At 45.7% G+C, this 26,616-nt stretch overlaps 3 protein-coding genes and 1 pseudogene across 4 annotated transcripts; 1 reads left to right on the top strand and 3 right to left on the bottom strand.

Moving 5' to 3' along the window:
* Positions 1-3,277: 3,277 nt before the first annotated feature.
* On the bottom strand, positions 3,278-6,976 carry LOC136537986 (PLASMODESMATA CALLOSE-BINDING PROTEIN 5-like). Of its 2 annotated transcripts, none has more exons than XM_066529960.1 (4): positions 6,753-6,976; positions 6,388-6,636; positions 6,262-6,295; positions 3,278-3,838 (listed from the first exon to the last, which is right to left on the bottom strand). In XM_066529960.1, the coding sequence occupies exons 1-4, from the start codon at positions 6,814-6,816 to the stop codon at positions 3,517-3,519; spliced, it is 669 nt and encodes a 222-aa protein (XP_066386057.1). In that variant the 5' UTR covers positions 6,817-6,976; the 3' UTR covers positions 3,278-3,516. The 2 variants fall into 2 exon arrangements, with proteins under 2 accessions (XP_066386057.1, XP_066386058.1); XM_066529961.1 differs by having other exon boundaries at positions 3,289-3,838; positions 6,388-6,627.
* A 1,878-nt stretch (positions 6,977-8,854) lies between these two features.
* LOC136537985 (protein CANDIDATE G-PROTEIN COUPLED RECEPTOR 2-like) lies at positions 8,855-11,815 on the bottom strand. Its single transcript, XM_066529959.1, has 6 exons — positions 11,349-11,815; positions 10,215-10,406; positions 9,557-9,716; positions 9,372-9,474; positions 9,205-9,286; positions 8,855-9,069 (listed from the first exon to the last, which is right to left on the bottom strand). Exons 1-6 carry the CDS (start codon positions 11,643-11,645, stop codon positions 8,992-8,994), a joined length of 912 nt encoding a protein of 303 aa, XP_066386056.1. The 5' UTR covers positions 11,646-11,815; the 3' UTR covers positions 8,855-8,991.
* Positions 11,816-12,733: 918 nt separating this feature from the next.
* Positions 12,734-17,677, bottom strand: LOC136517565 (uncharacterized; annotated as a pseudogene).
* A 7-nt stretch (positions 17,678-17,684) lies between these two features.
* LOC136517574 (protein Asterix-like) lies at positions 17,685-26,197 on the top strand. The gene is made up of 3 exons (XM_066511180.1): positions 17,685-17,914; positions 18,125-18,225; positions 25,890-26,197. Exons 1-3 carry the CDS (start codon positions 17,744-17,746, stop codon positions 25,954-25,956), a joined length of 339 nt encoding a protein of 112 aa, XP_066367277.1. The 5' UTR covers positions 17,685-17,743; the 3' UTR covers positions 25,957-26,197.
* Positions 26,198-26,616: the final 419 nt, after the last annotated feature.

The following is a 26,616-nucleotide window of genomic DNA, read 5'->3' as shown; positions in this document are numbered from 1 at the left end:
AATACATGTACATACTCTTGGCTGAGCTTAAAACAATCAATTTGCGCTTAATTTCCTCTGTATATTGATTTATTTATGTCTCCAACCAATTGGTTTGTATTGTTGACCAAGAACTTTTATGAAGGGATAGCATTCGAGATGAACATTTGAGCAAATGGATTTGTTATAAACATATATGGTGAACACACATTTAGCTATGTACCATGTACACCAGCTCTATATAAATGTCACTAGCATAGTGTCACACAAAACTAGTTACAGTTTAAACTTTACCTACATGGACCTCTATATGCTAGTCATGGTTGGGTGACTAGCACGTTTGGATTGGATTCTAAAACCTAGATTCTGGATAAAAATAATCTCCGATGGTTTTTGGATTCTGTGTCTGGGTGTTAGAATCCTCTAAGGGACTGTTTGGGTTGAAGGAATTTCAAAGGATTGTATTCCTGTGGAAAGTTTTTGAAAATGGCTGTTTGGATTGAAGGAAAGATACATCCCTTTCAAAAGGAAAGGATTCCTATGCTGTACAAAACGCAGGGAAAAAACATCCAGTCGAACTCAAGGGAAAATTTCCTACGGTGCCTGTGCTCACGCTGTGTCATGGATTCTTGCGTTTTTCTGTGTTATGGATTCCTGCGTTCCAAACACCCCTTCTAGTTATTTCCCGCGTTTTTCCTTTCCTCTATTTTACCACTACACACTCACCCCATTCCTGTGTTTTTTCCTATTTCTGTGTTTTTTATTTCTGTGTTCCAAACAGGCCCTAAAATTCCAAGATGTTTGGATGATATGTTAAGATTTTGAGATTTTTTTTTCTATCTGGATTCCTAGAATTCCATGATCCAAACGGTACCTATATACCTCCTCCAATTTCATAATCCTGCGCCGCCACTGGTTCGCGGGATGATTGCATACCGTGGGTGGAAGCTGTTGGCAGGGAGAAAGCATGAGACGGTGCTGTGGACTGTGGACGTGTGGTGTGGTTGCTGATCGCCTGATCGGCCGAGGGCCAGGCCCAGGGGAGACGGGGCACACCGCTCTGCCAGGTGTTCGCAACACCGCAAGCGTGTACGTGTACCACGAGGTCCCAACTCCCAACCACCCAGGCACCCAGCTCACCCACCGCCCGTAGGCGGACCCACTTGTCAGTGCCCGCGCACGGTGCGCCTCGAGTGCACACGCTTGCACCCAGCCAGAGCCAGCCGCGTCGCAGCTAGCTTCGACTTCGAGGGCGAGCGAGCGGCTCACAGCTGGTGACGCCGGCGCGACGTCGTATCCACGTACACGGGAGATCGGAGAGGCGAGAGCCGACTGCGTGCTGACTCGTCCAATGCAAGACGTCCAGGATCGACGACGCCAGACCACTTATCCTGTGCTGACTGCTAGTACTAATTTAATTACTGATGATCTGTCTTAGTACAAGTACTGTACTAGATGACGAATAATCCGCGGTAAGCTACTCTAAGGCCAGTCTCAATGGGGATTTCATAGAGTTTCATGGGCATTAAATATGTTGACATGGCACTGTCTTGATGAAGAGAGAGAAGATAAAAGTTTTATAGAAGTAGAGAGAGTTTCATGGGGATGAAACTCTTCTGCACTATTTCCAAAATATAAGGAGATGAAACCCCACGGAGACCGGCCTAAAGTCCTTCCGTACCAGAAAGCAAACGGGACTTTTACTGGACGCCGCTGTTCTGTTCAGCAAGGTCACAGTCTCACAGTCACAGGAAAGCAGCAGCTTGCTGATAAATTACATGCCAAATCCCGTTCTCTGCTCCCACTTACGACCGATGATTTGGGCTTTCTGGGGGGGGGGGGGGGGGGGGGGGGGGGGTAGCATCCATGACCATGACCATGACCCATCGTCCACTTGGCAAGAGTTGCTCGTGGCTAGGAAATAGTAATTTCAGGATCTGATCCAGATGGACCCATCGTCCACTTGGCAAGAGTTGCTCGTGGCTAGGAAATAGTAATTTCAGGATCTGATCCAGATGCGGCTCGTGGTCAAAACCCCCAGAAATCGCGCTCATGCCTGCCTACAGCTGCGTTTCTGAAGAAAATGACGGCGGCAGATTTTGACCGCCACGACTGCTACGTCGGAGAAATCTGGGATTGGGTGGGACTGGGACTGGGACTCCAGACGGTGTTCGTGTCTCCAAGCCGTCAGTTTCTGAAGCCGACGCCCCTGGGCTGCTGGAGTGAGTTAAACGCCGGAAGGCCCGGAATAGGTCCGTGGGCCGGCTTGTAACAGCATTCCTGGAGACTGGGCTGGAGTGACCAGCTGGGCTCACAAGTTTGTGTGCTTTGCTACGTCTTCTCATCGTCCTCTAGCGAATTATTCCCCTCATATAACTTTGTTGCAGCACATCAAGATCAACCCTAAACAAACCGATTAAACAATGAACACCCATGTCCAAGAAGTCAACACAGCATCCCTCCTACAAGGCTAGAACCTTGACAGCAGCATAAGAAAGCGAATGGAAATCGCAGCAATGACACAATGGCATTCGACGAGGCCTCGGAGTCTCACACTCCCTAGTTTCTCCACCACCGGAAGGCAGTGCCATCAAAAGGTTCTCTCTGCCTGCCACTGCCACTAGCTAGAAGAGAATAGGGCAATGAACAAGGCACCCCAACAGCAGCAGCGGAGGAGGGGCGTCTCGTCTTCATGATCACGCGTCGAGGTAGAGAGCGACGAGCGAGCAGGAGGCTAGCAGGACCAGCAGCCGCGTGGCAAGTCCGGCCGTCGGAAGGACGCCGGTGGCACCGCTGTTGTCGTTGAGGGCTGACGGACCCATCGTGGGAGGACTGTATACGCCGCTGTTGCTTGTCGTAGCCGCGCTGCATAACACAGATGAACACCAACAGTCAGCTCAGAGTTAGGATGACAAGCAGCTGCATGACACTGATGAACACGAACAGTCACAGCTCAGAGTTACGATGACAAGTCACATTGCTTTGACTTAATACCTATGCAAGATGATAAGGACAGATAGTACAGTAATAGTAAAGAACTAAAGATACGTCTGGCAGAACCGGGCGTTAATGCTTGCTCGGCTGTCTTTGCTACACCAGCAGTACATCAGTTCCTTTAATGCACTGTACTTTTCGGTGATCACACTTCCAAATGCGGTGTGTCTACATATTCCACATGTGGCGATGGTTATTCATTGGATGCTCTCGATTGCAATTTATTGAAGGTATTTTTACAGATAGGGACCAGATCATCTAATGACCTGATAATATTCCAGTTTATCAGAGCATCTCCCGCAATGCCCTCTGCTCTGAATTTGAGTAATAGGGGTAAAAAAAAAAGCTCCATTAGACCTTCTACTACACTCATTTTTTTATTGGCACCCTCTATTCTTGTTGTTGGCCCCCTTACTCCACCGTGCAATTTTTTCCCCTTCTTCTGTACGCTCGAGCATGCGCGAGCACCGACGCGGGGCCGGATGCGGCGCTTCCTGGCCGGCGCGAGGTCCTTCCCGATACCGACGGCCGTCCCTGGCGCGGTCATGCTACCGACGCCCCTCCCCCGCCCGGCGCCTCTCCTCGTCGCGTCCTCGTCCCGGCGTGGCCTGCCCAGGCGACGGCGCCCTGCCTCGGCGGGCATGGCTCCACGGCGCGGGCGCGGCCAGCCCCGGCGGCCTTGCCCCGGCCCGACGCGGCTTCCCCGGCGGAGCGGCGTCCCGACGCGAGTTGGCCACGGCCTCCTGATGCGGCGGTGCCTCCCCAGCGAGCGGCCCTCCCTCCACCCCCTGCTGGCTCTGCTCGTGCGTGCAAGGAAGAAGAAGCTGATAGAGGATGACAGTCGGGTCCCATATGTAATTCACACCTATAATGAATTGAATTTGGGTAGTCTGCGTCGCGGGAGAAAACAACCTAAAAAATATAGGGGACGTGTTTTAGATATGGGAAAATTGGCTATGTACTATTGAAAGATGTCAAGTTTAGTAAAGTACCATTAAAAGATGGCAACGTATTAGGTACAAATCAACCAACCTGTATAAACTTGAAAATTATCAGGACCACTAAATGCTGATTCAATTGATGGGATGAGAGGTGGGATTTTTTTACGCTTAAGCCCCTCACCCGTCGGCCCTTTCTTTTGCGCTTAAGCTCCCTCACCTCATCTATTGGATTAGCATCTACCGCTTCCCTTAACTTCAATAACGTTGCCGTTGCATCTCCACTTCTCGAGTCATCTTCTTCTAAGCCTTTTCACGAAGAACACGGGCACACAACCGGCGAGGATGGCGTCGAACTTGGGGGGGGGGGGGGGGGGGCATACACGCGTGCATGGGGAGGGCCGCAGGCATGCCCGACACTCGCCGTTGCCAGCCCGGACGGCGAAGGCTGCTAGGGCAGCGGGGCCTGTCTCGGGTGCGGCGAGCGGCGGCGCTCGGGGAAAAGGCCCAATGCTAAGCAGGTGGACACGATTGAGAGGTCAGGAGGGTGCGCGGGTGTGTGTGCTCACCGGAGAGTCGAATCGGGCAGGGGAGTGGCGCAGTACGTTGAGCCGGACCTCGGCGACGTCGGTGGCGTTCCCTGCGGGCGGGCCCAAGTTTCCCATCCTCACCATGGCGGCGGTGAAGTCGGTCGCGAAGACCGTCATGTTGGCGACGTACACGCGAACGAGCGCAGCAGCCGTGGTGCCTGGTCCGAGCAGCCGTTGCCATACAACGCCTGGTCCGAGCGCAGCAGCACGCGGCAGGCGAGCAGGTCCTGGAAGCAACACGCGGCACCGTCCACCTCGGCCCGCCGAGCTGCACGCCAACGTGGCACCGGGTCACGCTCGGCTTGCGCTGCGTGACGCGTGCGGCCTTGAGCGGAGACCGAGGCCGGTCGGTCAAGGCCGAGTGGCCACCATGGATGGTGGTGCTGCCCCATGTGGGGAAAAGCAGGAGAGAGATGGAGAGGAAGAGAGAGAGAGAGGGATCAGAGGTCATGGGGCTCCGTGCTCGGCGTGGGTGGCAGTGGTGTGCAGGTGGGGCTGGGTCGTCTGCGAGGCAGCCTCGCTCCACGTCCAGGGTCCGAGGGAGAGGGAGATAACTTGGAGAGAGAAATGCTTCGAAGAAGATGACTTGAACGGAGAGACAAAGAGGACGTTAGCGAAGTTAACGGAAGTGGTAGAAACAAATAACTTTGTGATCTTTTGGTGCTATATAGCAAAGAAGAAATCTTTTAATGGTACATAGCTAAACTTGACATCTTTTAATGGTATATAGCCAATTTTCCCTTTAGATATTTAGATATTGCTGGAGATGCTCTTACAAATACCAGTGCTCCCCAAGTTTGAAAGGAGTCAGGAATAAGGGGGAACCTAGGCCTTGTTTAGATGCCATCTAAATTTTAAGTTTTTTCACTCTCTCTCCATTACATCAATTTTTAGCCGCTTGCATGGAGTATTAAATGTAGGTAAAAAAAATAACTAATTACACAGTTTAGTTGAAAATCACGAGATGAATCTTTTGAGCCTAGTTGGTCCACGATTGAACAATATTTGCTAAATAAGACAAAAGTTGTACTATTCATCGGGTTCACTTTTTTTGCAAAGTCAACGAGGCCCTAAACGCAAAGTCACAAGCAAACGCACAAGCAAAAAGTGACAGAAAAGCCGGCTGATGCTTTTTTTTTTGAAAGAAAAACATCTAAGCTCGGAGACGGAACCAGAAGGGTACAGGATTCCCCTAAAAAGACTCCAGGCATGAATGCACACAGTTGTTCATCGATGCAGTCAAATGTGGGAAAAGAGAGAAAGAAACGGATCCCCGCTGCCACGCGCAAATCACTTATATTCCAGGATTTTCCAACCCCAAGAACAGCACGCGGCCGCCCATCGGACGGTACCGCATCGCTAAAAGGCTCCAAATCTGGCATAGCACTCACTAGGACCAGGGCACCAGGCTTAGGGGTTAAGCCTTTCTAAAGAGGGGCGAGCAGAACTGGTGATATCTTCAGGATGTTCAGGGAGTTGTCATTGCAAGATGGGTTGGAAAATGTTAGATGGCTTTTGCTCTGATTAGTGATTAGTAAAGTCAGTTCAGTAGTGCCTCTGCCAAGAAATGCTGATGCTACGAACTCACGACAGCATGGCATATTGGCACGCGGGCGTGTTTGTCTCGGCTTGTCTCAGCTTGTTTCAGACACTGTTGAATTAGCCAAAAGCAGCCGGAATAAAGTACCAAACTGAACCAGCCGAACGGGAAAGCGAGAAAGGAGGAGTGGCGAAAAGTGGCAATGCCGTGCAAGGATTACCTTGGGGTCGCAGGGTACGTGCAGCCATTGCCGCCTTCAGCCACACGAAAGAAACAGGGAGTCAAACGCGGCGTCAGGAATCTCAAGCGAAAATCCGAAAACGTCTTGGGGATGCAGTTGACTCACTCGGGTCGTTGTTGCTGAGCGTGGCGGTGCCGGAGAAGACGCAGGCCTGCGGGTTCTGGTTGTTGCGCTGGTAGAAGCTGTTGACGGCGTAGGAGCAGTGCGCCTTGACGGTGTCCGGCGCGAAGCAGGCGCCGTTCTGCAGGATGGGCTTGCAGTCGGCGCCGCCGCCGCACGCGTAGTCCAGCGTCTTCTGCAGCGCGCTGTCCGCCAGGTCCGTGCGGCACACGCACCACGCGCCGTCTTGCAGTTCTAGGCACAGCCACAGGGCATACCAGCGGCGGCGAGAGCCGAGTTTCAGAAAAGATTGCAAAGGGAACCCACGGCGTGCTGAGAAAATCAGAAAGATTGCAAAGGACACAACACACCTGAGCGGCCGGCGAGAGCGGCGGCCACCGCCACTAGCAGGAAGAGGCGAGCTGAGTCGGCCATGGATGCTGTGGCTGTGAGGCGGCGGGCGACGGCGGTGAACAAGCTCAAGGTACTCTACAGTGCGGCCGGCGGCGCCCCTTGTACAACACACTCTCTCTCTGTCTTCCTCGCTTGAACTGAAGCGACGACGAGGGGGTTTAAATGCAGCAGCTTGGGCAGTGCCCAGTTTTGTGAAGTGGCGTGTCCCGTAGCCCGCAGGCGCAGTCCACTCCGCTGTCCGCTCCAACTCTGGTGCCGCAGACCGCAGCCCGCAGCCGCTGCCGGCCCGGTCCAGCGCCAGGCCGCCAGCGCCAGAAGGCAGTGTGGCTTTTCATGAACGGTCAAAAAACGCATGGCCAGGCCAGTGCCTGCCTGTGGGGCTGGCTGGGTGGCATGGCAGGGCTGTGCCCCTGCGCTCCGGGACCCACCAGGGCCGCAGTAAATGCGACCAGTACTGGACGTGAGGGACACCGGACACTACAGGGCACACTGTTTTGTGGTGGCCTGCGGGGGGAACCCAAACCAACCATTCCCCAGCCCCAGGCCCGCATGGATTCGTGGGCTTGGGGCCCAATGGTCAATGGACCTTTCCATAGACCGTCCCTAACAGCTGTTACATAAGATATAGGATTCATTCCAAACGCTATAGGTAAAAGGTTCAATATCTATTTTTTATCTTCTCCAACGACAAGACCCAAAAGAGAATCATTTCTATAAATAGGTCTTCAGGAGAGAGGATACTCATATTCGGGTTATATATCTGTTGACATTCAAAATGAGTCTTCCATATATGTATTCTGTTGGAGGCTATAGATATTCTTTTGGAGATCCATTTTAAATTTGGGTCTCCTAATGAATCTTCTGTTGGAGACAACCTAAGCTCTGCACATCTAAATGCATTACCTAGACCGAAATTACTATTATTACCATAGTATCGCCGGTCCACCAGATGCTAGCGTTTGTGAAAAGGCACGCAGTTGTCATTTGTCAACCAACTGGTTAGTTTAAAATTAACATGCTATATTAAGTATTACCTCTGCCGTAAAAGTCATATAATTCTAGTCCACTCATATTCAACTATTTAAAATTTGACCAAAGTTTTTGATAATATTTATGATATTAAATAGATGTACTATTAAGATATATTAATGAAGAATTTAGTTATACTTATTTAGTATCATAAATATTGATATTTCTCTACATATAAATATATGATACTTTTCTATATATAAATAAATATGGTCAAACTAAACATTAAGAATGACTTGATATGTATAATTATATACTTTTTTAGGCCGAGGTCAGGTAATAGTAGTTTTGCTCGGATGCTAAGTTTGTTTAAACTTATCATCTTGATTTATCAGTCATGATATATTGTTTTTTTCTTATAACAAATCAGCGAACAATACTTTTTCAGCGAAACGTGCCTCCGTAATGCCAGTCAGCACAAAGAATCGCAGCACTCACGTGTGCTGCTGCATTGCGCATCTGGGCTTTTGCTATTTCTAAAACCGTTGAGGCGCTGTCGCGGTCAGAACTCACAACGCCCAACGCAGCACTCCCTATCCTTCCTGTAGGTAGTGGAGCAGCAGTAGAACAAAACGCAGACGCAGGACATGGCTCTGAGAAAGCAATGCAGTATTGCAGGCTGAGAATGATCAGCCAGTTTGCTCTATTTGGCTTATAAACTATAGTTTATCGGTCAATGAATAGTATTTTTTTCTCACACCAAACCAGCCAACAATACTTCCAGCCATGACTTATAAACCAAACCAGCCTAAACGAACGGGGCAGATAAGAGTGATTCTAAACGGGTTCTTCCTAACTTCTGTCTTCTGGTAAAAACAAAAGCCACGGAACATAGAAATGTGCATATGCACAAGCACACGCACGTCGCATTTCTAAACGAGCCTGCAAAAACGCAGTTTCACGGTCCACCAGTCTTATACGCTCGTCTTATAATCCATACGGGGCTAGTTTTGTATCATAATAGACGTGAATTTATCACCCATCGTTGGGGTGGCGATCTCAACGGTGAAATCACTTGAAATCTGAAGTATGCAGCAGTAAGATTTACATATTTCCATTCATTACCACGGTTAGCTACATACATTTTCTGTTCTAAGTTCAGTACACAGATAACAAAAATACAGCGTAGTTCACATGGGAGTGGTCATACAGTGCAGCAACCACAGATCAATCCCAGTCAGCATCAAAGAACCCAGCATCCTTCATTTCAGAATAGTAGACGTTCTCTAGGAGCATGTCTTCCTCCTACACATACAAAATAAATCAGCAAAGACAAATTTCATTACAAGTCACAGACAATTATACCAGTACACAAGGCTAAGGAACCAAGGAAGAAGCACTACACAGAAGCAAAGTAACACATCATAGGCAAGAAGGTACCTGGAAGAAGTCTGCTAAGAAAGTCACATACAGGAGGGGAAGGTAAAGAGAATGATAGCATACGGTTGTGAGATTATATAACCTACAGCAAAAGGGGTCATCATCAAATATTGCTCTTGAAGGTGAATAAGTTACCATAAAATTTGAAAATAGTGTTCTGTATGTACCATAAACCAAATCCAGCTCCACTTGCAACAAGGAAACATCCAAACAGTGATAAGCCATTCAATAGCAACATCGCACATACATAGTTGTAGTATGCTGGTTTTGCTGCAGAAAGCAACCACGAGATTATGGTCATGAAACACCAAACAAAAGAATTTTGAAACACACAAAGACAGTAACCGATTACCAGGCAGCCTGTCTCTCCATCTTGAATGATGCATGAAAACAATCAGGCCATAGACTCCAGTAAGCACAAGTTTGTGGAGAATCCACAGGCCCCATTTCCCACCAGTTCCTTGATCAGCATCGATGAACAAAGGAACACCAAAGCCAAAAACATATATAGTCTGAATAAGGACAAAGTCAGTTTCATAGGTAAGATAGTAAAAGGCTACAAGTGAACTAGAGTATTAATGCGCTTTCCACTTGCAACATGATTTAACACATTGAAACGAGGAAAGGCGTGTCAGGTTAGGTTAAGTGATGGGGCCTTCCGGCCTTGTCTTTCATTGAGCAGCCAAAAAAACTTCTGCAGTGACATGAGATGAGCGGGCAAGATCTACTACCAATAGAAGTTCAGTACCAACTTGCAATAGCCAATCCACTATTATGGAACAGTGTAAACAAGAAACATATTATGTTCTCTAATAAATTAACATTATGGATCAGATACACCAGTCAATTAACTTTGATTGTTGCTAAGAAAGCAAATATGACACATCATCGCAGAAATTTCTAGTTGGATCCCAAAAACTGCAAGAACTAAGTAAAGAAACCTAACACCCATCACTTATAAGAAAAGCTAGTTATTGTTCACTATGCCTGAATTTTGGAGTAGATAATACCTTGAGTAATACATCAGCAGCAACTACAGCTCCAGAGATAACAAAGGTTCGTGCCAAAGATTCAAAACCACTGGCATCATTTCCTTGAAGTAGAAAGGCTACAAGACTGACTTCCAAGAATAACATTCCTGATTTTGTAAACAGTGACAGTACATTCCAAGAGAATGCCCTGTCAGGCATACATTGCCATGCCTGCCATTTGAGGAAAAAAAATATATGTTCCACACTTACATAAGAGGTACAGGTAATACACAATGTAAACAAAAACAATAAAAATGAAATTTTGGATTCATAAGGCAGGATTGTTCATCTCATTTTCATTATGTAGTTCTGTACAGTAGGACCATATCAAATCTAAAAATGGATTAATAATCCACTTATTTAGTAACAATACCAAGATGTGCACCTGAAATCTAAAGCCTAACAACCAGACCAATGTGAAGTACTATTTGACATCAACACCCAGCTACCACGGATTTTATTTTTCCTTAACCCAGCAGACCTTGCTACCTGTTCATCATTACCAGCTATCACATGACCACCAGGAACTTGCTCTTTTCTTTTTGACACCCACCAAAGCTTGCTACTGGCTCAACATTGAGATTCCCTGACCAGTGACCAGCTCCTAGCCTACCCATACTACCCATAGGATTCAATCACGGTGTGGTCTTCAGCTATTCCATTATCAAGTTGAAACATCAGAAGACTACTCAGGAAGACAGGTACAAACAACTCATGTTCACCAAAAGTTCACTTAATTTCCAGTCTTTTACCTACTTATTCTACTCAGCAATCGAACACTAGCAAAACATACAAACATTACTGATTATCATTCAAACCTGAAAATACAATTCAAAAGTTTCATGATCTGGTATAGATTTCTCACAGCTCATTTTTACCAACAAGTTCATCTCTCCTTAGCTCCACTTGCCCCTACTTTTCAAGAAGGAATTCCTCCTGCCTTTCACTAGTCATAACTTAAACTACACGCACAGCATAGTACTCTTTCTCATGGAAAGCATTTCCCTAATAAACATCGAATGACCAAATCAACAACCCAATCAAAGCACGGAGAGTTTCATAACCAGGCAATACGGGACTTAACGATAAGCAACAGAGGGAACCAATCGGAACCTGCAGGAAGCACCAGAGGAGGTTGAGTACGGCGACGGCCCAGAGGAGCGCGTAGTACGCGACTACGACGACGTGAGAGCGGCCGTAGCTGAGCGTACGGAAGCTCCGCCGCGCCTGCCACGCCTGGAACCCCACGAAGGCCAGCGATGGCAGCATCACCGCCAGGCTGTACAACACCCCGTGGCACTCCGACGCCCACCATAACGGCCCCAGCGACACCGCAGCGCCGCCCGACGACTCGTTGGCCGCCGGCGCCACCGCCAGCGCCATCCCGCCGTCCGCGAGCAGCGCCCGCATCACCGACACCGGCCAGAAAGCCGGGAAAGGGTAAGGGACGTGGGTGCGCGCTAGGGTTTGGGTCGGTGGAGGGATTCGGTTCGGGAGGTGGAATTGCACGGAGATCGATTTGCTCGATTGCCGAATCGGAAAGATTCCGCTGGCTTGTGGTGGGGACTTGGAAAACCGGAGGCCACACGGTGGGTCAAAAGAAGATGGAACGGAACAGTGGAACACCGATGGCTTCGTGGTGGGCCATAGAGCCCACACATGACGTCTTTGGACGGCCCGATAATAAGAAGCTTACGCGCCAAAAGGCTTTCTTTTATTTCATTCTCTGCTAGTTTATAATCCGCATTTAAGATATTTATAATGATGTGCCAATGATTTTAAGAAGATAGATAAGATATAAATTACATCTAGATAAAACTTATATTTATTGCTAAAAAAACTCTAGATAATATTTGATTTGGTTTTCAACTCTGTATGGATCAAGGAATGAAAACTATTGTTGTAAAAAAAAAAGGAATGAAAACTATAGAAAGGCTTTGAACTAATGAATGAAACTCTGTATGATTTTTAGAATGAATTAATAGATGCACAGTTTTGTTCTAGCTCAGCCCAGCTCACGCCTTAGAGCAAGACTAATAATACAGCCGGCTTGCTAGCTGTAAGATTCTTTGCAGCCTTCTCTCAGCCCACTCATATAGTAGTTGGCTCTTTACAGTTAATACATGGCCCACTTATTTCTCTCACAGACTTTTTTAGTTCTTGTGCCCAAGCCGACTGTAAGCTTACAGTCCGCTTCTCCTCTCTCTCCTCCCCTCTCTCCTCCACCTCAGCATTTAGTCGGCTTACAGCCTGCTATTATACTTGCTCTTACTGAACACGGTATAGCGAAAAGTGAGTTCGAATTTTTTTTTTGAACCCGAACCTGGCCACTTTCCTAACAAAAAACAGCGAGCAACCCGCTTAGGCGCAGGACCGGCCTAAGCCTGGCCTAAAAAAGAGACCTGAAACAGCGGTCATCACCATCATATAGCAACCAGTCCGAAAGAACAGTAACATCTGAAAGTTACAGACAACTAGCATTAGCTATACTTGAAAAATGATATCACCGTGCTCCTACATCTGATCACATAACACAGGATAAGTCGCACCACCGTATTCCTACGTCTAAACTGAGAAGTTGATTCTAATTTCCTAACAAAAGAACCCAATACGGCAACGGGAAAGCAGTAGTATATCCTATGGTTCAATAATCCTACACAGCCAGCATTGCGGTGATGCACGACTGCTGGAAATTGGGACAAACGGGGGGGTGTAGACTTGTTAGTAGTCCCTGAACTGCCCTAGTTCAGTAAGCGACACTTGATACTACTCAGCGAGTCTACTGGTGCTGCAGCAGCTCCATCATGTTTCTTGACAGTAGCTGTGCAGGGGTCGAGTCCAGATTTTTTAGCGTATCCATGACACTTTCCAAGTTGATAGACAATATACCACCGCTCCAAGTCCTGCAGCTCTGATGCCATATCATGTAATGTCATCATCTTCTCAGCACTGAGATACACAGGAAAATACATAAGAATGTCAAATCACGAGAGTATAGGAGCGTCATTATTATTGCAGTCACTGGAAATAAGAAAAGTATGAAATCGTGGACCAGTACAGAGGTATGTTTGCAGACATTTATGATTAATTGCAGAATTCAAATACTGAAGCCTGTGAGTTGTAGTTCAACTATTGGTACACCATACCTTAACAAGGAAATTTCCATCTTGCCAAACCTCGACCCATAGGTTTCCAGAACTTCTGATAGGATTTTTTAGTCTTCCTTAGCAGAAGTGCTGCTCTGGTTTGGTAGCCTGGCCAAATACCACAAAATGAAGATTCTCAAGATCAATGTGAGATCTAAGTAGTCCCAAAACTACATAGATATTATGAATAAACCAGCCTGCTGATTATGACATGGTTACAGTACCTTATACTACATCAAGTCTTTTTTTAGTTTTTATGTAACTATAAAAGGTCGTGGGTTTGAAGCAGCCTATCCGCAGATTTTGCGGGGGAAAGGCTTGTCTCGGTTTATCCCTTCCCCATACTAGGTCTGCCCTTTTATACTAACTCTGAAGATGTTAAAACCTCGGAGAATGATACAAAAGGAAACATATTCAAAAGAAAGAAAACAATGCTTACATGTCGTCATTCCCAATAGACAGAACAGTGTCACATGCGTCACTGAGTGCGAATTTAGAAAGGTGGTATACGATGGTTTCAGCGGAATTAGTAACATTTGTGGCAAGAAGTCTAGCTGGTACAACATGAAGAATATACTGAATCAGACTAGTTGTCAAAACAAGTCTTTTCTGAGCTCGAGTACTAAAGCTGCTACTTCCCATTGTTGCATTCACACCATCTACCTGCTATGCACGATAAGGATGTCAGGCCAGGGGGAAATTGCACAACAGAAAGGGTTTTGCACGACATAGCGAAAATCATATAACCTTCTCAACCAATCTTTTGGTAGCACGAGCCCAATCCAACTCAGGAATTCTATAGATCAAAACAAACAAACAAACAAACATCAGCGGATCAGCCCCTTCGAACATGTATGTCAAGCCAAAAGGAGTTGCATAAACATTTTTTAACAAAAGAAGCAAGTCAAACTAAAGCTCAAATACTTTGTTCAAAAGATGTGTGAGTTCAATTAAAAATCAACACCTTCTGCGATGCCTGCTCCCATGCACGGTCATGACTTGTGCATGCCATGCTAAAAGCTTTTCTGTTGCCCTTTTCCGCTTTTTTTGCTGTGAAAAAACGACCTTCTCATCAAGCTTGTCAACCGGCAAAACACTTGAGTGGGAAGGTTTGCTTGCTGAGAGTATGGTACTCTGCTGAGGATCAACAATCTGGCTATAATCATCACAACCATTATGTTTTAATACCCATACTCTCAGGAGTGTTTTGTTCAAAAGACTTGGGGCGGAGGATGCCATCGCATTCAGAATTGTATTTTTCTGTTAAATCTACTTTCTTGATCTCTGTTCCTTGAATACATGATAAGTTGAGGTCCTTGGACAAACTCAGGCCAGGCTCTTGAACAGAAGCAGTCTGTGTAATGGGTAGCTGCATATCTGAGCGTCCAGCGTGGCTTGAAGTACCTACTCCAAAGGTGCAATCTGTGACTACGTCAGGTTGTGCCGTCTGTAAAACTTTGGCTGCCATTGCCTCATCATGACATACAGAAGCCCCTATTGGACAAGATTGGCCATCCAAGCTACCAGTGAACTCTAGATACCAATTAGCAACATTGTCGGTCATTTCCAGCCTAGTATCAGTAGCAACACTCTGTGGTTTCTGTACTAAAGTACCTTCACTTGTGGGCAGCAGGTGTGCTTTATCATTTTCCCCCAGGTTAATTATTGAACTGGGTTCACCAATACTTTTGCGACAGTCCAGTAAAGGCAATCCAGAACTTGACATATTTTGCCACTGAGATGCTGAAGCATAAAATAAGCCACATGTTTGAGAAGTAGATTGATACTGTTCAGGATAAGAAGATCCATCAGATATAGCTGACTCCAGTGGTCCAGTTTGCATATATGGGGTAGTATTACTAAAGCATGCAGAAGAACCACTTTCATCCAATTCGATCTTCATACCAACCTCAACCAAATTGTCGCTGCATTTTAACACATTTGATTAGATCGCAACACAGAAATAATAAATTGGGCAGTGAACTTAAGAACAAATAAATATTTGATTCGATACAGAAATGTGGACAAATTGCTAGTTTTAGTGTTAATAGCAGAGTAAGCTACTAGCCTACTATGACCCATCTGACTGAAAATAGTGAATGCCATTACCAAAGAAGTGTTTGGCAGTTACATTTTTGTTACAAACCAAAAATCCATCTATAGAAATAGTTAAGCCCACAGTTATAAGTGTTGCAGACACCATCATGCTGTTACTGTGAAGAACAAGTATTAGTAAAGTTGCAGGCTCCTAATTTCAACATGAAAATGAAATGAATCATCAACGATATGATGACACTGCAGCACCTCAATTTACCTTTGCTCAAACATTCCACATGTTTGCGAAAAGGAATCAGTTGATACACCAAATGAATTTAGAAGCGAATCAATTTCCATTTGCTCTTCACATTCATACAAGAGGGGTGACTTTTTTGAGCCATTATCCACAATTCCATCTGCAGTATATACAAATGAACTTGACAGTTGATGTGATATATCATTCTGTCTGTCTTCAGTGCTTGGCATAAAGCCAGAAAATTCTATGTGGCCAAGATTTGTTCCCCATTCAGCAGAATGCATTTCACCTCGGCTTCCATTAACATGGCTCCTTGTGGGCCCTTTCTGATGAGGCAGTTCGACCTCAAAAGATAATTTGTTTTGCTCATTGTTATTCATCTTATGTTGGAGATCAGCAAAGTTCTGAAAGCTACAAACAGTGGAGGCACTTGTGAGGGTGGTCTCAGTATCACCAGGGAAAGACATATAACTTGAGGTGAAAGATGGGCTTTTTAAAGAGCCATTGTCCCAAACAACTTGATGCTTCATGGTATTCCCACCTGACAGTTCTGCATGATTGAAAGTCAAGTCACTGCACTCTTCATTGAGTCCATTGTCACTGTTGGATGCTTCCAAAGCCTTTTGCATTTGCATAAGGGCATCCCAAGTTCCATCCCGTGTGCTCGAAATGTGGCTATTGCTTTGCAAAGGAGTATTATATGGATAACTCGCAATTCCTGTGCTACAACTACTTCCAAATGAGATAGCTCTGTCATCATTGTCATAGGAAGTTAGTTCTTCTGTATGATCAAGACAGGATGCATTGGAAGGTCTACGACGGTGGATGATATTTGTGTTGATATTTTGCATCTGCATTCCTTCATGCACTTCAGGCTGAGGAGGCCCCAGAAGGTAGTCAAATTGTTGATATCCTCTCACCACAGAAGAATCATTATTTAGACCAAACTCTGCAGCATTCACGAGAAGACCTTGGGCTTCAAATCCCTGCTTTGAAACAGAACAACTGTACTGTAAAGCTTGGGTATAGAATTCCTGATTAGCATCTTGTGGAAGACAAAATGTGTTTGGGTCAACTGACAAATCTTTTGCACTCGGCCCATCCACATTTACCAAAAGTTCAGCACAATCGCTAGACTGGGGACACAGCTGCAAATAGGCTGGCCCCCTGAACCTTGAAACAGGAGTGGTGCTCATGCTTTGATCACTTGATCAGCATCTGCAGGTGATTGGATCCAAAGATTTACACATACCAGTTAGAATTAATCAGATCAACAAAACCTGCACCAACTGTAAGACCCTAATTACCCATTTGACATCTTATGAACTACGAAAAATCACCTCATGTCTATGTGCTAAGAAAACTAAATAGAAGAATACTGCACAGTATAAAACTAGAACGGCAAGCCGCGAGCTAGAGATTAAAGAAAGGCACGAACCATCCCCCCAACCCAAGCTTAAAAACTCACCGAACAAAACCCTTGAGCTCTAAAACGCCCAAGGGCATCGACATTCACACTGAAGAATCAACAACGAGCCACCTCAAAGCTCAAGCTAATTAACAACTAGAACGGCTAGCTAAACAAACCACCGACAGAAGTAATAAGCGTGCGCGGCGAGATGAAGCGAGGCCTTACGAGCAACCGGTGAGGTCGAGTGTAGCGGCGGCTCGGCGGTGAGCTCCTGGACCCGCTCCTAGCTGCTGGGCTGTCTCGCGGGGTTAGGGTTTTGGAGCTGGGAGCGGAGCAGCCAAGGCGATCACCAGTGAGGGAGCACAAGGAAGGGAGCGCAGACTGCGCAGTGGGAATGCGGAAGCTGCCTGCCGAGTTGGCGACTCGTGCGCTTTGACTTTTCTTTCAGCGGTCGGCGACCGGGCGGCGGGGGCCGCCAACTGGGCCGTACCGGCCCGGCTCGCGTGGGCCCACGTATAAATCTACTTTTTTTTAGCATCGTATAAAACTACTTTTAATCTCTCTCTTTCTCTTTTTTTTTTTTTGAGAATTAATCTCTCTCTTTCTCATCCCTCCAGAGTCCACACAAGAGAGAGAGGAGCGAGCGAGCGAGAGAGAGATGAAGGAGGGATCGTCGTCGGGGGGAGGGGCGTTCGCTGGGGGCAGCGATCCGAGGCAGCCGTCGACGGCGAAGCCGTACGCGCCGCCGAAGCTGTCTCCCCAGGACCTGCCCATCGACTACGCGGGCTTCCTCGCCGTCGTCTTCGGCGTCGTCGGAGTCATGCTCCGCGTACGTAACCATGTCACCCTCTCTGATCTGAATTTGATTTCCGAGTAATGTTTAGATCTGGACAAGTTAGTGGTAGATCTGCATGCTCGAGCAGTCACGTGTGAGTGATGTGTGTTACCTTATGAGCTATATTGATGGTGACGTTATGGTTGGCTTACTGGGCTGCACGCGTTGATATGGTTTCGGTTTCTAATCGATTTCGGTTTGCAGTACAAGGTGTGCTCGTGGATCGCGATCATCTTCTGCGCACAGTCGTTGGCAAACATGAAGAACTTCGAGAATGATCTGAAGCAGCTCTCCATGGCCTTCATGTGAGTTTTCTTAACATGTGCATTGAACTATGAATTTGGCTTAGTACAGAAAATCTAGAGCAGCATAGCGACATATGCTTACTCAGTTTACCAATAGACTCGGACTATCTTTTCATACTGTAAGCCTACCAAAATACAAACTGATTTGGAAACCCATATTTTACTTGTGTATACTCAAAATTTTCTCCTAATTTTCATTTGTAGCATCGGCTCTTGCTGAAATTGTGCAACCAAACTATTATTTATTTAGTTCATTCATTGCTCCTTAGTTATTGCCATATGTGCTCCTCAATTTATGGGTTGTTTGTTAACGCTGAATTGATTTGTGCCATGGTTAAGTAAGACTAACATTTCTGCCTATGTTATGCTGCAATCCTTAGGAATTGGTTATAATTCTATTATAGGCTTATTGATGCAAAATATAACCTTTCGTTGTTACGGATGTTACAACTGTGCTTCTTGACGTGGAGGCATGCAGCTCCTGAGTCACATTTACTATGAGCTTCCATCATGATTTTACAAAGAGTAAAGTGTACTGCTCAAACGTGTTCAGAGGTGTCAAATAGGTCACCAGACTATTGTAAACTGCACTAACGGTTCCTAAACTTGTTTGGGAGTGTCATGTAACTGTCTAACCTACTAATTTACAACTTCAAGTTTCTAAGCTTGTTAATCAGTGCACTCAAGGTCCAAATCTCCCTGATTAGTGTTGATCCGTCAGTCCATCTATTTAGCATATACATGACATCCAGAAGGTGTCACTCCTGTCTTAAAGGAGATACGGTGGCTGGCAACACTTCTGCTCAGTTGGACGTGTGTGCTGAGTTTGATGCCCATGTGGGCATTTACTTGTTTAGACCGTAATGTCCTGTGTATAAAGCTTGGTTTTGAGTCGGTGTTCAACGTGAGTTTTTAATGCTTTGTTGCTATTTTGGTAGTAAGTTTTTTGGCCACACTATCTAAGCTCTTGGTGCTTAACTGTGTGAGCAGTTTAAATGGTAGTGACGCGACAAACATGGATGACTTAATCCTGCTGTAATTTCGTTGCTTTGGTATTCCCGTCGTGGGAAAAAAGAATGTGTCATTCCTCTCCGGCGGATGTTGCTTGATTTGTGGGAGAGGAGAAATGAGAGACATGAGAGTGGTGCGTTGCTGCCATGGGGGTTGCTAGTACGCCACATGGGCAGTCGCACATTAATTAGCAAGATTTGGACCTCGAATGACAGACTTAGCCAATTTGAGGACATGAAGCTGCAAATTAATATTTCAGGGACCTATGTGATGCTTCTGAACAAGTTTAAGGACTGCTGAGTGCTGATGCAATATACTTGTTTACAAAATTTATAATTGTGCCACTCGAGGTTCAAATATCATTCATTGGCATATGCTTGCCTATTTGGCATGCCAGCATGACCATCTGAGAGAGGGAGGGAACCGCCGGTGTGCTTTACTCTTTACAAACATAGCACTCTACCGCAAGTAATATCATAAATATGTGATACAAAGTTTCTGTTCAGGGGCTGTTTCTTAAGACTTCTGTTGCGTTGGATTTGTGGTCGCACAAGGATGGACCGAGTTCGGAACGATGATATACATGATCGTCTAGGGGTAGCACCAGTTGAAGAAAAACTTCTCCAACATCGGTTGAGGTGGTTTGGCCATGTCCAAAGGAGACCTTCAGAGGCACTAGTGCATTGTGGAGTCCTAAGTCGAGATATCAATGTGAGGAGAGGTAGAGGAAGACCGAAGTTGGCATAAGGGAAGGCAATAAAAAGAGATTTAAAGGGTTCGGATATACCTAGAGATCTTTGTTTGGATAGGAGTGCTTGAAAAGCAGTTATTGACGTGCTTGAACCGTGACTAGGGGCTCATGTTGGGTTTCAACTCTAGCATACCCCAACTTGCTTGGGACTAAAAGGCTTTGTTGTTGTTGTTGTTGTTGGCTCTGGTACACAACGACAACTTCAAATAAAAATGGAGTAGAAGTTTTGATTGATAAGAGCCTCAAGGATGGTGTGGTGGAGGTGAGAAGGCAAGGGGATAGAATCATCTTAGTTAAATTTGTCATTAGTGATATGGTCTTAAACGTAATTAGTGCGTATGCCCTCCAAGTAGGCCATGATGAGAGTGCTAAGCGGTTTTTCTGGGAAGACTTAGATCACTTGGTTAGAGCTGTCCCTAGTAGCGAGAAGCTCTTTATAGGAGGTGATCTTAATGGCCATGTAGGTACATCAAGTGCAGGTTTCGAGGCGGTTCATGGGGGTTTCGGATATGGTAGTAGGAACCAGGAGGGAGAGGAAGTCTTAGACTTCACCATAGCTTTTGATCTGATGATAGTTAACACTTTCTTCCGTAAGAGACAGTCCCATTTAGTGACCTTTAGTAGCGGCCAGTACTTTAGTCAAATCGACTTTGTCCTTACAAGAAGGAGGGATAAACGAACATGCGTGGACTGTAAGGTGATACCTGGAGAATGTGTGGTCGCTCAACACAAGCTGGTGGTGGCTGACTTTCGCTTTCTGGTGCAAGCTCATGGGAACAAACAAGCTAGGGTTGCTAGAACGAAGTGGTGAAAATTAGAAGGGAAAGCATCAAAGGTCTTTAAGGAAAAGGTCATTGAAGTGGGCCCTTGGAATGATGAAGGCGATGCAAACAACATATGGGAGAAGATGGCAACATGCGTTCGAAAGGTTGCTTCAGAGATGTTTGGAGTGACCAAAGGGAGCGGATGCGACTCGACAGACACTTGGTGGTGGAATGAAGATGTGCAAAAAGCTATTAAGGAAAAGGAGTGCTATAAGCGCTTGTATCATGACAGGTGTGCAAACAACATAGAGAAGTACAAGGTGGCAAAGAAGATTGCATAACGAGCGGTGAGTGTGGCAAAGGGGCGGGCCTATGAGAACCTTTACCGACGTTTGAGTACGAAGGAAGGAGAGAAGGACATTTATAGGATGGCTAGGGCTCGCGATAGGAAGACAAGGGACTTCAACCAAGTCAAGTGCATAAAGGATGAGAGGGAGCAGCTCTTGGTGAAGGAGGATGAGATCAGACAAAGAGTATTTTGATAAATTGTTCAATGGTGAGAACGAGAACACCACCATTTAGCTGGACGACTCGTTTGATGACACTAACAGGCGCTTTGTGCGGAGGATTCAAGAATCGGAGGTCAGAGAAGCCTTGAAAAGGATGAAAGGGGGGCAAAGCGATGGGCCCTGATGGTATCCCAATCAAGGTGTGGAGATGTCTCGGGGATATAGCTATAGTATGGCTAACCAAGGTGTTCAACAGTATCTTTCGACCGATCAAGATGCCTGAGGAGTGGAGAAGAAGCATATTGATACCAATCTACAAGAACAAGGGAGATATCCAAAGTTGTACTAATTATCGGGGAATTAAGTTGATGAGCCACACTATGAAGTTATGGGAGAGAGTCATCGAGCAGCGCCTGCGAGGAACGACGCAGATATCAACAAACTAATTTGGTTTCATGCCCGGAAGGTCAACCACAGAAGCAATCTTCTTAATAAGACAGGTTATGGAGCGGTTTAGAGAGCAGAAGAAGGACCTTCACTTGGTTTTCATTGACTTGGAGAAGACTTATGACAAGATACCAAGAAATGTTATGTGGTGGTCTTTGGACAAACATAAAGTCCCATCAAAGTACGTGACCCTCATCAAGGACATGTACAATAATGTTGTGACTAGTGTTCGAACAAACGATGGTAACACAAATTACTTTCCGATTAAAATTGGACTTCATCAATGGTTAGCCTTAAGCTCGTATCTCTTTGCCTTGGTAATGGATGAGGTTACCAGGAACATACAAGGGGATATCCCTTGGTGTATGTTGTTCGCTGATGATGTAGTGTTAGTGGACGAAAGTTAGGAGGGAGTAAATAGGAAACTAGAGTTATGGCGGCACACTCTTGAGTCTAAAGGTTTTAGATTGAGCAGAACTAAAATCGAATACATGAGATGCGACTTTGGCGGAGTTGTACAGGAGGAGGGAGATGTGAGTTTGGAAGGTCAAGTAGTGCATAAGGATACCTTTCAGTATCTGGGATCGATGCTACAGAGGGATAGAGATATTGATGCGGGCGTTAGCCATAGAATCAAAGCAGGGTGGATCAAGTGGTGACAAGCTTCTGGCATTCTCTGTGACAAGAGGGTACCACAAAAGCTAAAAGGCAAGTTTTATAGAACGGCGATTAGACCGGCTATGTTGTATGGAGCAGAATATTGGTCTACAAAGATTCGACATGTTCAACAATTGAGTGTTGTAGAAATACGTATGTTGCGATGGATTTGCGGTCACACAAGAATGGATCGAGTTCGGAACGATGATATACGTGATCGCCTAGAGGTAGCACCAATTGAAGAAAAGCTTGTCCAACATCGGTTAAGGTGGTTTGACCATGTCCAAAGGAGATCTCCAGAGGCACCAGTGCATTGTGGAGTCCTAAGCCAAGCTAATAATATGAGGAGTGGTAGAGGAAGACCGAAATTGACATGGGGGGAGTCAATAAAAAGAGATTTAAAAGCTTGGGATATATCTAGAGATCTATGTTTGAATAGGAGTACTTGGAAAGCAGCTATTGAAGTGTCTGAACCGTGACTTGGGGCTCTTGGTGGGTTTTAACTCTAGCCTACCCCAACTTGCTTGGGACTTAAAGGCTATGTTGTTGTTGTTGTTGGCTGTTATTAAGACTTCAGGTTGACATATATCAACTTGCCCAGTCTACACATGTTGTGTTGCTCCAAATTAATACACCCTCCATTCACATTGTCATTTTAGAAATCACCGTGGTCCAAAACACTTTAATCAACAGTTTCTATTGTAGTGTATTTGTGAAATTAGATATAAATGAAACAATCGTATGAGTATTTGACACCTATCTTTGAGGGGAATAATAGGATTAATAACCTATGACATGAGAAAGTAACTGATACCACATGACATATGTGCTTCACATTGTTTGTCAAACAATCATTAATCCAAAAGCAAGTATTATAACCAGATAATTGATAACATGTGCTGTGGCTGTATGCTGCCCGAGCCAAACTTGAGCAATGTTTTGTCTTTAATTGTGAAAAGAGCGCTTATTAGCATCCATCATACTTGTCATTTGTATCATTCTTTATCAAACTCTACATTCCCCCGATGCTTAGTTCTAAGTAGAAATTAAAGTAGCAGAATGAAATGGATTTTTTTGGGGTGGATCGGTGGGTGGTAAAGTAGGATAGGGGATGAGTCTTCATGTACTGAATTCTCTTAAACGTTATACTTCTGGATTTCCTTTTCGTTAAATGTTGTAATAATATGGCTTAGATTGCAAACTATTGGAATTGACTGATAAGTGGAGAAATACTCCATCCCTTAAAAAAGTTCGTTTTGGACATGATTTAAGATACCAAGGAGTGATTAATTAGAGTCTATTTTCCCTTGTTTGCCCTTATTAAATAGCCTGTTGGGCATCCATTCGATGAATAACTCTCTACGTCTGACTGGTTATCGAGGTGAGCTCTGTGGCGAGCGGTGCGGGTTCGATCCCACGCTCGCTTATTTTTGTTGCAAGCACTGCTTTCTTTTTCTTTTGTGTGATTTCTGCATGGCGCGCCAGTACTGCATGCGCCAGAAAAGAAGAGGCCAGGCGGGTGAAGTACTCCATGCGCTGGAAACGAAGAGGCGTTAATGCATGACTGTGTGCGCTCCAAATGATGAGGCTGCGTTAATGCGGGGGGCAAACTCGTCTGATGAAACGGTGGACCACCTAAAATGAATTCCTTTTTGTGAAAACGCTCCAAACCTTCAGAACGAACTTTTTTAAGGGATGGAGGAAGTAGAAGATAAGGATTGATTTACTTCAACAATATCTAGAGACTAAAAGAAATAGCATGCAAGATATAACTAAGATTTAGACAAGGACCTACATAGCAGCACACTTCACTTGCATGACTTTGTTCCTGTAGTTAGAATTAAGCTTTGAAATACTGTTAAGTTTCTGCAGTTCGCTTTCAAGTCTACGTCAGAAGAAACCTATTTTCAGATGGAGAATCCTGCCTGGTCATCTACAAAATGGCATCCATAAATCCATATTTCCATGGCCTAATTGTACTGCCAAACATAATGTTCAATGTCCATATATAATGCCGTGTAGGGTTAAAAACTGGCAGGATATATCCTGTCCTGTTTTCCACATTTGACCAGCCCGTTTTCATATTTCTGGTTTCTGGAGGAAAAAAAAACCCAGAAACAGGATGGGAACCGGGATGGAAGTCTGGGACAGGGACCAGAATGGGGAGAGGGTCCATCTCACTCGTTTTTGTGGGACCCTGTATTTGTACTCAGAAATGCCCCATATTTGTCAATTAGGGATAAGCCCAGCAAGCAACAGGAGCAATTCCCCGTACCCCTACAGGCTAACAGTCCCACACACACTGGTCGGTCCACCAGGCCAGCTCGGCAATGCGACTATGCTTTGTGCCCCTGTGCGCACGGGCGGGTGCCACCTGCTGCCACGAGGCCCTTGCATGACTGCGCCATGCTGCTGATGTGCCACCGCACAGCTCCCCACCTTGCTTGCCGCTGCCCGCTTGGAACCCCTTTAATCTTTATCCCATCAAGTCGGACTCTCGGTGGATTTTGTTGCCAACATTTGGTTTGGGGAGCTTGTCTGTGCCGCTGTCACACAATCTTCTGGTGTTGCCGTGCTGCTTCCTGCCTGCCTCAGCCTGTGACCCTGTGGGCTGCAGCTTCTGGCTTGGTGCTGGCCTGCGACTGGGTGCTGTCTGCTGACCGCTGGCCTGCTGCTTGTGGCTTGTGCAGCAACACCCAGCCAGCCAGAGCAAAGCAGTGCCTAGCAGCCTGCAGGAGTAGGACTGCAGCGTTAGTTCACTTGTTTGCATATGTTGTTCAGTTCATTTGTTTGCATATGTTTGATATGTAACAATGTAAGTGTAAGCGGTTTAAATTTCCCGGTTTCAGTCCGTTTCTGTTGAATTCCTGCTTATCCTGATTCTATCCGTTTCCCATTTACCCGGTTCATATTCCCGTTTATCCTGATTCTGTTCCCAACTTTTCTGGTCTCGCTCCCATCCCCGTTGATATAATGTCGACATGAAAAATTAGTGAATGGTTTTCCTGCTCGTTTCTGTCCGATTTCATCCCTAATGCAATGTTAGCAAAGGAAGAAGCTACATAGTGCCATCCTCTTGGAACTGTGTTTCAAAAGAACTCCACTTTGGAAAGCATGGGTATAATTATTGTTATATTTCCACTTTCTACTCTTGCTTTAATTCTGTGAAGGAAGTCACGTTACCATAGCATGTTGCTCTCAAGTCTCAATAGGGGTATCTGTGACCTCATTAACTATTATTTAGAGTTTAGACTTGTTTATATAAGCACAATGGGTTGGATGGATATCGTGAAAGAGAATACAGATATCATGGAAGGGTATCGAGTATCTTGTTTTGCTAGCAAAAATAAAAGTAGCTAAGAATAAAGTTTCCCATGAAGTTAGGTTGCATCTGTTTTCAACATTGGGCTCCTAATTTCCTCAGATGTTCATGATAAATTTGTTCTTTCTGTGGAGTCTCAATGTTTCTCTACTTAATGGCATCTACAACTAGAAAAGTTTTACCAAAGCTTTTAACATTTTCAGGTTTGCTGTTATGGGTCTGGTGACGAACTATTTTGGCCCCCCTCGCCCAGGCAGTACAAAGCGCTAATATGTGGAAGAACACACCATGTGCTTCATCCTTCATTGGATATCTAGCCAAACTTTTTTGGTGCTTCGATAGCTTTGCATTGGTTCTGACATTTATGTATGTCCAATTTGAGCAAACGTCATAGCTATGGACATCATTTAATGGACCGGTACATGTATGATGCTCAATAATTTATTTGTGCAGTACTAGTACATGTCTTGGTTCTCCCAGATATTATCAAACGCATGGACTGTTCGAAAGAGTTTTTGGTGCCTCCGGGTATGTTGATCAATGCTTCGGGTCTACTTCATCTCCCCTCCCTTTAACTATGTTCTTCTGGTTCCTCGTTATTCCTCCTTTTGTTGCTGTGGAAATGCTTACACCTGGACGTCTGGCCGCCCGGATGCTTGCTTAATAGGCCTGTGGACCGGGCCAGGCAGCCTCCCCAACTCCTGCACGTAGTCCAGAGTGTTTTCCCCACTCCCGAATGTATCAGCCACTTCCACCACTATCTGTGCAGCGGCTGCCTCCACCACGCCATTCGTCCATCGTAGCTGCTACTCCGCTTTGCTGCTGGCGCGCGCTCCTCGCCCCCCTTCGCGGACACTAGTGGCCTCCCTCCTCTCATCGCATGCGTGCTGGTGGTGCTTGCTTCGTCTGTCACGTGCATCGCCCGTTCGG

The sequence above is a fragment of the Miscanthus floridulus genome, chromosome 2 (genome assembly GCF_019320115.1).
Source record: "Miscanthus floridulus cultivar M001 chromosome 2, ASM1932011v1, whole genome shotgun sequence".
NCBI lineage: Eukaryota > Viridiplantae > Streptophyta > Magnoliopsida > Poales > Poaceae > Miscanthus > Miscanthus floridulus.
The sequence above is the reverse complement of the archived record's forward strand: the minus strand, read 5'-3'. Positions and strand labels throughout refer to the sequence as shown.